We start from the raw sequence: 12,385 nt of genomic DNA on the forward strand, positions 1-12,385 counted from the left end.
GCGGAGCCCTCCGCTCCCCGCAGCCCCTCCACGTCACTTCGCGGCGAGGCGAGCACGTGGGGCGGGGAGACCTTATAAATCTCCCTCTCCCTGCGCGGCCGTGATGTTATCTGCTGGCACCCGTCCCCTCCTCGCAGGGAGAGCCGTGGGGCCGGGGGAGGCGGGCGGGGGGCGCCGGGCGGAGCGCTAGATCCGCCGGGAGCTGCGCGCTGCGCCGCGCCGCCGGGGCCAGCCCCAGCCCCGCGGGGGGAAGGCCGGGGTGGGGGGGGGGGAAGAGCGGCGCTGCGCTGCGGCCAGCCCCGGGCGGCCGCTCCGCGCCTGCGATCCGCGGGAGGCTGTCGGGGCGGCGGCGGCGGCGGCGCTGCCTCGCTGACTGCGGCGTGGGGTTGGCGTTTCGGAAGGAGGAGGAAGAGGAGGGAGCTGAAAAAAAAAAAAAAAAAAAAAAAGCTCTGCAGCGCGCAGCGGCCCGGGCGGGGGTGGGTCGGTGCATGCAGCGCGGGGCGCACGCAGCAGCCTGCGGGACGCGGCCGGACGGAGGATCACTACCGCCGCCGCCGCTCGCTGCCGCGGGGCCGAGCCGCCGCCGCCGCCTGCCGCTCCGCCCGGCCGCGGGGGCCGGGGCTCGGTGCAGCCGGGCGCACACGTGCGCGCCTCTGCCGGCGCCGCCGCGGGGGCTGAGCGCCGCCGGGCGCGGGGCGGTGCCGCTGCCCGCCGGGAGCCGCCGGGCGCCGCGGGCGCACGGCGGGGCTCAGCGCCGCGCCGGCACCCTCTCCCCCGCCGGCTGCGGCAGCGCCCTTTAATACCCATCACTGCTTTTCCCCCCCCTCCTTTTTTTTTTTCCCTTTTTTTTTTTCCCCTTCAATTTTTTGTTTTGCAGCCTGCTCCTCCAGCGCGCTGAGAACAGTCTCTCTTCCATTTACTTGATTCGCAGGTTTGTTTATCAGTTTGGGGTTTTTTTCCTCCCCTATTTTTGCTGTCCCGCTGACTCCAGCCCCGAATTTTATCTAGTTGTAGCTACTTGCTGCTTTTTTTTTTTTTTTTTTTTATTATTACTGGTATTTTTTTTCACTGACGCCTCCCGTGCGTTTTTCGATTGCAAGTCCTCCTTGCAGTCCGGTTTTTAACTGCATTTTGTCTGCAGATCTTCCCTTTGTTTGCACACATCCCCTTTTTATTTTTTAATTTTTTTTTCCCGTTGTTGTTGTTCGTTGTTAAAGTCACTCTTTTTTTGGGGGGCGCTGTATTTAAACACTTAAAATGCACTGCTATCTCCTGAGCGTGTTTCTCACCGTGGATCTGGCCACCGTGGCTTTCAGCCTGTCTACCTGCAGCACCCTCGACATGGATCAGTTTATGCGCAAGAGGATCGAGGCGATCCGGGGGCAGATCTTGAGCAAACTGAAGCTCACCAGCCCCCCGGACGAGTACCCCGAACCCGAGGAGGTGCCCCCGGAGGTCATCTCCATCTACAACAGCACCAGGGACCTGCTGCAAGAAAAAGCCAACCATAGAGCCGCCACTTGCGAAAGGGAGAGGAGCGACGAGGAGTATTATGCCAAAGAAGTTTACAAAATAGACATGCAGCCTTTTTATCCCGAAAGTAAGTCCTCTGTGTTTGTGCATGTGTGTGTAATTTCGCCCCCGAGGCTTGGCAGCGTCCGGCACCTTCAAATACCAGCCCCATGCATCATAATCTGCCGCCTTTGCTCAGTTCACTATTATCCTCGGCATCTTTTAGGTGGTGGCTTCTGAGGTTTTGTTCGGGTGGTGGTGTGTACATATGCCTGGGAGGGTGCGTGGGTGGGTTCAGGGGGTCGGCTGTTCCCCCAGACTCACGGGGTTTTGGTTCCCCTTTGAAGTCACCCTGGAGTCCCTAAAGGTGCCTCTGCTTTCCACCACCGTGTACCTGAGCAAAGCTCCCCCCGCCCAGGATCCTGCTCCCCCAGCGCTGCGTTTAGCTCCCCCGCAGCCCCGTGTACAGCCTCCAGAAAGAGCCACTATCTTTCCACTGCTGTTCTTTCCCTTGGAGTGTCTGGATCGGGCAGGTTTCCATCTCTCCATAACTGAAAAGAAAAGGAGGTCTTTAGGGAAAAATAAAAAAAAAAAAAAAAAAGGTCACTGGTTCCTCTTCTGTCTGCGCCCCTCCAGAACATTGTGCCGCAGACCGCTATCCAGATTGGTGCTCAGAGAGGACGGAGGCATAGACATCCTCCCTCCTCTTGCCACTTTAGCTAGCCTCTCGTTTCAGTTCATGGGCACTCTCGTTACAGGTACAGAAAAAGTTTTCCCTTCTGGGTAGCCTTGGTTCTTGGAACCTGTCTCAGCCCGTCTGCCTTTTGCTGTTTTTAACGACCTTCTGGTGATCCACGCCACGTTTTGTACATTAAAAAAAAAAAGGCGAGGGGGATATGAATGCTCTGTGCTGACCAAATCCATTTAGAATGATTAATAATCATAATGACATGCCTTCTTGTTTTGGTAGTGAAGTTTAAGTGTATAGAGGAAAAAAAAAAAAAGAGAAAGAAAAAGCACCGTACTCCCTTAAAAGAATCTAGATCATCATCATACCGAGGAAAGTGAAATACCAGAAGCAGAAAATAACTTCACCGTTCGCATTTCCAAAACCTAGTCCCTACTCTTTTCATTTAGCTCGCTTTTCTCTCTCTTCCCTCCCCCCCGCCACTTGATGCCCTATATACTTGCTGTCTGTTTTTGAAAAGCGCATACCTCTTGCTTAAATAGATAATGCAGCCATCTTGGTAACTTTATCCCAGAGTTTCTAATTGCGTTTTCCTCTTATTTATTTTTAGTTTAGCAAGTTGTAGCTTTGGGGCTTGCTTCGTCTTGCATGTGATAGTCCTAGGATGCCAGCCAAGGTATCTGAACCCCACGCTCGGTGCAGCTGCCTCCCTTTCTTCCTTTATTCTGAAATGACAGCATCAGGTACAGGACATCCTGACAGTCAGAGCCATTTTATTATTGTAATTATGGCACCATCCATAATAGCCGTGATAATACATTCCACCCTTGTTACCCTCGGGGAAGAAATACTATTTTTTTATTTTTTTTTAAAGTATATTTGAAGCCAAGTGGGTATGAGCAATGGGTATGGGTATGGGTTCAGTGTAATTCATACCAGTAGTGAGAACACAGAAATCATGCTGTAGTATTTTGCTGGTGTTTTTGATGGAAGTCAGCACTTCGTTTTGAGACCCATCAGGTCATGCCCTGAGCAGAGGAGTGAGTACCTACGGGCAGAGGTTAGGCAGACCAGTAGCAGTGCCTTGGCTTGTGGAGTTGACCCTATAACAGAGAGTCTCTGGGAGTTGTAAAATGCATCCATCCTGAGCACACCTGTCCTTTTCCCTCGCGTCAGCAAGCTCCAAAGAACCGATAGTCCAAAACGCAGCCACGTACTTTACAGAAAATTAAAATATCCGTGGTGTGTGTGACTTGGATGGTGTTGACAAAAGAGGATCTATTTTTAAAATGTTGTCAGAGGCCAGACTTGTACTGAAGTATCAATAGAGGTTGTGGAAGAGCAAAAGAGATTGCAGGTATCTACCAACAGAGTGCATCAGACGTTTGGGATCGGAGGGCCAGTTAGCAGCAGATCCAGTACTACTGTGCGAGGGCTGTCGCTAACATCAGAGTAAGTAGGTTAACTGTTTTTCCACTGCTCTCTAGTTATGCTGGATGGAGCGAACCTTTCCAAAAAAGACAGAAAGGAAGAAATCGCTCCACCATATTTTAAAGGAAGAAATTGAAAGTGCAGCTCAGGCGGCCACGGGCACTTTCTCCTAGACGTGTCGGAGTGAATTTTTTTTTTAACTCTACAGTTTCTGCTGCGTCGGAGGGAGGCAGGAGGGAGAAGGGAATCAGTGTGAACGCACTGGAGGTCAAAAGCTGCTGGAAGGAAGGCATGGGAAAGATCAGTGGTTCGGTTTTTACCACAAGTTGTTAGCATTCAGTAACTGACTACAACCCAAGTATTACAAATATGCTCTAATTATACTCATAGTCAGCAATATATCACTACAGATCGCTGATAGGTCTTTGTGGGGCATTTTGTAAAGTTCAGACTAAATATTTTTAGCAATGAGGAGATTTAAAAGGAAAACTATAAGAGATATTGTATATACCCTAAGGCATATTTTGTCTTAAATATTATCCTTGGCCAACTGTACTGTATAAATACAGTAAATATGAATAGAACTGGCAAGATGCCAATCTCCTGGGATGAATTTTAGTCAAGAAGGTATTTATGGGATATAAATAATACTGTGTCAACATTTAAAGAAGGGATCTGATTAGTTTTGAATTTATTCATATTAATCTTTTCACATGCTGTTAGTTTAAGGCTCAAAGTAAAGTTATGCTAAGGTTTACTGATAGTTTGCACTGAGGAAGTAAGGGGGCATCTGGCATCTGGCTTGACAGTCCACTTGAGGTTAAAGGCACATCTAGTCAGAATATATGTGGAAATACAGCAAGTCGGGGACTGGCCGGACCCAAAAACAACAGACGTGAAAAGTAGTAGCGGAAAAAAAATACTACAAAGAGGTTTGGAAAAACCAAAAAAACTTTTGTCCATGAAGCATGCCTGCCTGTATTTTGCTCATGACAGCTCGGATTGGATACTGCAGGTTTGAATCTCTCCTAAGTCCGGTTGTCAGTCGGGAATCGAGTTGTTTCACAGAGCGGTTTATAGAGGGAGGCGGGATATAGGAACTGAGCACAATGTGAGAGAGTTCCTACAAGTTTTGTGCCTAGGCAGAGTTACCTGAGTAGGTGCTTGATACCAATTTCTGCGAAAAATGGATCACGTTAGAAGTTTATTGTTTATCAGTAATTCATTGATTGTCTGGGGCCTGATAGTTGAGCTAATTACTGATTTGAGGCTGAGTGATAATCACTGTTGCACTGATAATAAGCAGAAATATAATGCCAGCACAGTTGTGGATTGCAAATTGTAATGCTAATGCAAAACTGGGATACTCAAGAAAACCAGGCAATGTGTGTGCAGGGGCTGGGGCCCAATTCTGTCATCTTCATTCAGCGTGATTTTTATCACAGCCAAGGAGCTGGTCAGTACTGATGGCTTAAGGCTAATGCAGGTACATTTTTAAGTTTTCTGTTTACTTGGAGATAGATCTGTAAGTACTCAGTAGCCTAAGAAATCACAGTTCTTCTGGGTTTGGTCCTGGTTTTGCATGGATTTTAAACTACTTTAGCACAAAGGAGCCTCCACAAGCCTGGGCTGTGTGGTAGGATTAGTCTTCTCAGGAGCTCTGTACCAGGAACGTTGTTTTACATAGACCGTCGTTCTGCTGTATATTTGCCTCATGAAAGACAACATTATAAACTGGCTGGGCACAATGACATGCTTCTACTTTATCAACAAGGTCTCGATTTACCAGCAATTATACGTATGTGGGCTCCTTGTCTTCAGGGTACCAGAATTATTCGCGCAGGAGCAGCCGTGCTCCACGTCTTCCGGCACTGACTGCATCATTACCACGATGTTAACAGCTACGGCTGTGCGACTCACGTGTTTGCATTTAGCAGAACACAGAACTTAATCTTTCAGGATTTCCTATGTTGTTAATGATATGGAAACCGTCTCAGGAGGAATACCTTATTTTAAAACCTTCTAGCTCCGCTGGCCCTGTGGTCATGCTCTGGAGCACCTCTTGTAGAGGCATTTGCCAGGCTTGCTCTCCGGTTTGCAGAGGGGACCTGAACCAATGTGAAGGCTTCCCCAAGGAGAGACATGGGAGGAACAGTTCCTTCCTCCTTCTTCATGAATGGCTCTTATTGCAGTCTTCCTAGGGGGTGATGAAAAAAACAGGAAATTGCAAATGGCTTTAAAAAAGAGCAAGTCAATCGTCTGGACAGTAGTCCTCTACATACTAAGAGGGACAGTAAAATAACATGCTCTCATGCACTAACCCAGGGCAGCTGAAATCAAAGGGAGCTCTCTTCTTCCACTCCCACTCATGTGGAGCAGATAGTGGGGTGCACCACATGTTTCCTGCCTGCCTTCGGAATCACCAGCAACTTGCTGTAAGCAGGGTGCCAAGCTGGGAGACGGGAAGGTCCACAAGCCGGTCTGGCATGGTACATGGTCCCTCCATTTCTTCCAGAGGATGAAGTCTACAGTCTAGAGATCTCCAGGGAGATCTAATTGGGGCTTACCAGTTTCTGAAGCTGGAGAGGGACTGTTTATCAGGGAGTGTAGTGACAAGACAAGGGGTAATGGGTTTAAGCTGAAAGAGGGTTGATTTAGATTAGATGTTAGAAAGAAATTCTTTACTGTGAGGGTGGTGAGGTACTGGAACAGGTTGCCCAGAGAGGTTGTGGATACTCCATCCCTGGAAGTGTTTAAAACCAGGTTGGATGAGGCTTTGGGCAACATGTTCTAGTGGAGGGTGTCCCTGCTCGCAGCAGGGGGGTTGGAACTAGATGATCTTTGAGGTCCCTTCCAACCCAAACCATCCTGTGATTCTGTGAAAAGCAAAAGACCCGTGACCGCCCTCTTGAACACTGCAAGGTTGGAAGAGCTGCAAGACAGAAACATAGGGCAATATTCCCAAGTCCTTTCCATAACCCTCCTTCAGTTTATCTCTGGTGTCTGGGGTGCTTTCACTCTAATTTGGCAAGTGAAAAGGTTGGGTGTGCATCACTGCCCCTGCCACTCCTCACCCCTTAGCCCATTGGCAGTGTGAATGTTTTACAGTCCCAGAGACCTATCTGAAAGTGTGCCCTTGTCTTTTGCTCATGGCTGGAGATTTGCTGGGAGTGCCCAGAGCTTACACCACTCTTGCTGCTTTCACTTAATTGCAGGACTGGGTGTGAGTAGATGATAGTGTGAAGAAGACAGAGCATCATCTTCATTAGCTGCTGGTTTTAGCCTGACTCATCCTTGGTGCACTGTGTGAGAACAGTAGTGGTCCTCAGGGTGGCTGTGTTACTTTGAAGTTACTACTTCCAGCATTTTGCTGTCAGTTTGAGATTCTTGCCTGCACCAGAGCTGAGCAAAAAGATTAATGAGGGCTCCTGGCCACTGTCATCAGTGAACTTCTTCAGCACGGTGCTGAAACATGCACGGAGCTTCACACACATGAATGGACTCATTAATGTTAAGGCTCTTTGTATGCCTAATTAGCTTCCTGAATTGGGGCCCAGTTTATGGCGCATTTGCAGGGATGAACAAAGCCAGACAGTTCAAATCCCTCTCGCTGCATTGAAATCTGTCATTTGGGCATCGGAGCCCAGTGAGAAGGAAATGCTTTACAGGATTTTTTAGGGAGGAAGGAAGAGGCTCTTCGGGACTCCCATGATCCTGACCCCGTTGGGCAGCTGGCTGCTATTGCCTTTGCAGTGTCAGTGCTAGACTGCTCCTGTATTACAGCTAAAGAGAGGAAGCCCAGGGTATGGTGACAAAACAAGTCATGAGTGAAGACACACAAATGTTTCCATTCCTGTTGCGAAACCACAGGCTGCACCTTTTCAAGCAGGCAGTTTCTAGCTTAAGGATGATACCCTCCCCGGGTATTATTTAATGTAATACTGTGTTACAGATGTTTCTGCTGATTCATTTAGACTAAAAAGTTTGTTTTGGTCATCTGTTTAGGGAAAGTTTACATCCTGCTTTCAACCACAGGCCATTGCTTGTTTCCCTTTCAATCTGTGATGTGGACTAGTAGGTGCCTAGCTCCAGCATCGCTGTCGGTTGGCTTCCTGTAGTAGTCGATCTGAAGCAGCTATGTTTCTTCTTTTTAAGAAGATCCCCCACGCTTGTCCTTGCTGCTGTTAAGTGATTGCAGCTGGGCACCCAACTGTACAAGACACACAACTGCAAGGTATAGAGGAGATGGGCCGAGATTTGTCTGTGACAAGAGGATGAGGAGTTGAAAAAAAACTTAGCGTGAAGGGTTGTGTTTTCTCTCATTCCAGTGTGACCAGTTGTTTTTGAATTTGAGTGACTCATGAGCCTGTTCGGTACTGTGGTTCTCTTAACTCAAATGGCACAGGATCGGCCCTGGAGAAGTGAAGTGCTAGACCTGGCTTCGTTAGACCTGTCTGGTGAGCAGGTTTTTACATGTTTTTTGGTGCTCTGCAACTTGGTGCAGAGTAGGGAAGTGGCCTCTTTGGGTAGCATAGCATTCTCTAAACCAGCCAGGTTTTCCAAAGGGAAAAGCACGGCAGTTCATGCATGCTGCTTGGAAAGCTCCTGGCTCTTTGCGGAGGAGGTCAGGTGGGATGAGTTTAGACAGCAGTGCAGAGAGACTGCTCATTCACTGTGAAAAGACGGGCTCCATTTGAATACATCATGAGTTGCTGTTTGGGTTCTCTGGCATCCATGTTTGGTTTCCAGGAGATGCTAAACCTCGCAAGCATCCCTGCAGCAGATTTATGGCTGAGAGTGTGGATAGCATCTCTCTCTCATGCGGGTTTTAATTTGGACAATGAGCGAGGGTTCCTTTTAATTTCATGTTTGATGCTCATTGACATATTCAGGATCTTCACTGTAGAGATGAGTTTCTTCCCACTGAAACCCCCTGAGGGCAGGAGCCTCTTTTTGTTGTTATATAAGACCTAGCACAGTGGGATGCTGACTTCAGGTTATTATAAATAATTGTATAAAGTATAAGTTGACCTCATAGCTGACCCTTCTTTGAGCTGGAGGTTGGACTAGATGTCCCTTCCAACATGAATTAACCTGTGAACCTTGTAATACTACATTTTAATACAAGAAAAATAATGCATTGTGTTTCAGCTTCCATAGGGTGGTCTTGATTCAAGTTGGATGAAATTTATAAAGATATGTTGTTTTCTGTCAGTCTTGGATTTGTCCATCTGTTGTAGCTTTCTTGCACCAAAATGTTCCTGTTTTCCCCCTCTGCACCCATTTTTCTTTTACTTCTCTTGTGTGAATATTGCTTTTCAAATAAGCACGCTAGGTTCCATGAAAATAGTCTACTTCATTGCACTTCAGCAAAAGCCGTGGCGTCGTTTAGGCAAACTGAGGTGGGGAGGGAGGAGGGAGACGTTTTGATACTGACCTTTCACTTTGTTTGGCTCCTTCCCACCGTATCTAACCCACACTGCCCTGACAGATACCGCATCTGTCTTGACAGGCGAGTTCACAAATAACCATTCATTCATAACTTGGAGCTGCTGTAAGACTCCTTATGGGTTGCTTAATCTGACAGTTGTGCATTTGAGCAGGGACTTTGAAGAAAAGACTTTGCAGAGTGACCGTAAGTTCAGTCCGACTTTGTGAAAACTAAGAGGGAGGTCTTGCGTGAAAGAGGATACTGTACTTAAGTACATGTGTGCGTGTGTGCATGCGCGCACACACGCGCGTGCATATATTTAAGAGCATTAAAACATCTGTTGTTGCCAAAGCCCAAATTGGAATGTTCTGGGAAAGATAATTTAATTTTTAGCTTCTGGATTCATTTCAGTGATGGTAATTTCAACACTTCCTGGGGAGAGTCTATCAGTGGTTATGTGCATCAAATGCAGCAGTAAATCTGTCATTCTTTCCATTTCAGTTTTTCAGGCTTACAACTTCGTTATTTTTCCCTGTTTGGCTGGTGTTAGTATCCAGTGTTTTCCCTGGCTTCATCTTTTTTAAACCCCTGCCTTGAATTTTAAAAGGCGAGCTAAGCCTGCTGAAGTTCCTTCTCTTGCTTGTTTTTGTTTACGGAGAGCATTTGCAATTCAGGAGCTAGCTCAGCTGAAACAGCGATGGTGACTTATCTTTACCGTAGTGATGATTGAAAGATAGGAATCAGAACATGTTGGTTTTCATTCCTTGGGGTGGAAAAAGAAAACCAACCCACAAAAAACCCCAGCCCTGTGGGTGGACTTTGTACTCAGGAGGCTGAAAAACTAACAGGTCTCAGCAGCACTGACTCTCTTGAAGTGGTCAGAGAGTACCTAGCAATCCCATACTTGATGAAGGCTTCTGCGCAATAATACTTATTAATCCTGAGCCCACAGTTGTGTTTACAGATGATCTCCAATACCCCAGATTGAACAGAGAGTAGGAGTCCTTGCTTATTTAAGTGGGTGTTGTCCAATATGTATAAAATGACTTTTTTGGGGCTTTGGGCATACAGTCATAAAGATCTTCTCTAGGACTGCCAAGATGCAGGCTAGGAAGAAGAACACCTACAGAACTTTCTGTCTTCCAAGTGACATGTAAAAACGATGCAGCAAATTTACCCTCTTCGGATACAGCAGTGGGTTGAAATAATGGCAGAAGTGGCTGCAGGCACAGCAGGTCCAGCGTTCACCAGAGCCTACAGCAGGCTGCTGCTCCTTGTCCCACCTCCGCTTGTTCCCAGCGGTGGCCCAGGTTAGCAAAGCTTTGCTCCCCCCATGAACATGACAGTGCTCTGCCCTTTGCATCACAGTTTCTGGCTTTCATGCTTCGAGGGTTTGTTGCAGGACTCAATCCAGTTGACTGGATAATACCAAAACAGAGCACTTAACGAATACCTAGTACGCAAAGTTTATGGATACTGGGGTCAGGTCCACTGACACATGCGGTACTGGCAGTTCATTTCTTCATCTAAATGCCTACAGGGGGTATAGGGGATGTTTGCCCTCAGGGAAGGATAAGTGATGTATTGTTATCTCCAACATAATAGGACATTTTAAACTGCCTGGAGATGTGTTGGATCCATGCAGATCCTTGGTGTTCTCATTCTCGCCCAACGTCTGAGAGATCCAGCCCAGTTTTCTTGGCTGTTGTAGTTGGCTCTGGGCCTCCCTGGCAGAGCAAGGGCTGTATGTGTCTTGTGCCAATCACTGCTCTATACTTAAATTTTTCCTGATGCACGTTTTGGAAGTGAAGTAGCCACATTTCAACATAGAGGTACGCTGAAAGATGTCTGTACCTTTCATTTGTTGTGCTTGTTGCGTGTTTACCTAGCGTATAATGGCAGGCTATTGCAGCAGACATACATACATACATCTAGGTATGTGAGCGAGGAACAAGTTCCAGCTTTCGTGAAAATAAATCTGCTGTTCTGATCTGGTGGTGTGATAGGAACTGAGAGGCTCTCTGCCAGGATATACAGTTTGGAAAACAAGGGAGCTGAGCAAGCAGCTTCGTCCCAGTTAGGATGGACTCAGAACAGATTGTTGGGGGTCTGAGCTTTCTCTCCCTCTTTGAATCTGGATTCTCCCATCCCAGCTTGCATTTCTTCCTGATGCTAGGAGGCATGTATTTGGAAATTTCACATTCCACTTGCTAATCAGAGAGGAAAAGAGCCCCAAAAGGATCTAGAAAAAGAGATCTTTATAAAGGTGGCCAGAGACTGAGTTACAACAATATCATGTGTCTGAAGGAACTTACCTCCTTCCAAGTTGGAGTCCTATTATTTACCCAGTTTATTGGGAGACTTAATTTTATCTGGCTGGAAGTGTATTTGTTGAGGTAGAGTCTGGAAAGGAATCTGCCTCATGCACACTTGCCACAAGGCCAGCTATACATGTGATACGGCCAAACCTTTCCATTTCTCTGCCTTTTGAGAGTATGTTCCCCAGATTAAGGGCCCTGGGCCAAAGCCTGCTGAAAACACTGGAAGTCTTTCCATTGACTGCAAAAGTCTTTGGATCAGGTATTAAGTGCCATTCCTTTGTTTCAGGGAATGGCCACATCTTCAAGATATAGCGGGATGTATTACTGTAATATGGTGCTTTCCCTTTTATTGAGTTGCCACTGGAGATGCATAAGGCTTTGCAAAGAAAAAAAAATCACTTTTAAAAATAAGCACCTTAGTAGCTTATTGATAGAAGCATTTGATGGCAGATGTCATCTGGGAACAGCATATGGCAGCAATATGGCAAGAACTGCAGAATGCAGAGGAGGCATGAGTTCATGTCCTGTACTACTTAGGTATTCCACACCTCCCTCTGTCTAAAATAAATGACCATCTGACTGCAAAGGTCTTGGCAAATAAACATGCCATAATATATCTCTATCATCTTCCCTACAGCAAGTTTTTGTCTAGAAGCTCATCACTCTGCGTCCAGAGGCTTCTTACAAACACGTGCAAAATCAGACCTCAGCGCCCAGAGCAGGGAAGAATCTAAAGGCTGTGAATAAGAATGTGGCAAATCCCTGTGCAGTGGACTGTAAAGAAAGGTCAGGGCTAAGCCAACAAGGTGTTTTTATATTATCAATAAAATCTTAAAAGTCAGTTCTGAATAGAGCTGGAGCTGGGAGAACAACTTCTGAAAGTCAATTTGCTGCATGATATATGCTGAGTTTACAGGCTGGAAAGCCAAGTAGTTCGGGAGCAGAAGCTGTGCTTATAGCATGAAGGTGCATGTGGTTTTACGTAAAGCCTTTCTGACTTGA

At 47.0% G+C, this 12,385-nt stretch overlaps 1 protein-coding gene across 1 annotated transcript in view; it reads left to right on the plus strand.

Annotated features, from left to right (window-relative positions):
* Positions 1 to 700: 700 nt before the first annotated feature.
* TGFB2 (transforming growth factor beta 2) overlaps positions 701 to 12,385 on the plus strand; it is a 64,166-nt gene continuing 52,481 nt past the window's right edge. Inside the window, exon 1 of the mRNA XM_010312837.2 lies at positions 701 to 1,600. Within this exon, the coding sequence (XP_010311139.1) occupies positions 1,258 to 1,600 (343 nt within the window). The 5' untranslated portion in view covers positions 701 to 1,257. The remainder of the gene's footprint in view (positions 1,601 to 12,385) is intronic.

This window comes from Balearica regulorum, chromosome 3 (assembly GCF_011004875.1).
Source record: "Balearica regulorum gibbericeps isolate bBalReg1 chromosome 3, bBalReg1.pri, whole genome shotgun sequence".
Taxonomy (NCBI): domain Eukaryota; kingdom Metazoa; phylum Chordata; class Aves; order Gruiformes; family Gruidae; genus Balearica; species Balearica regulorum.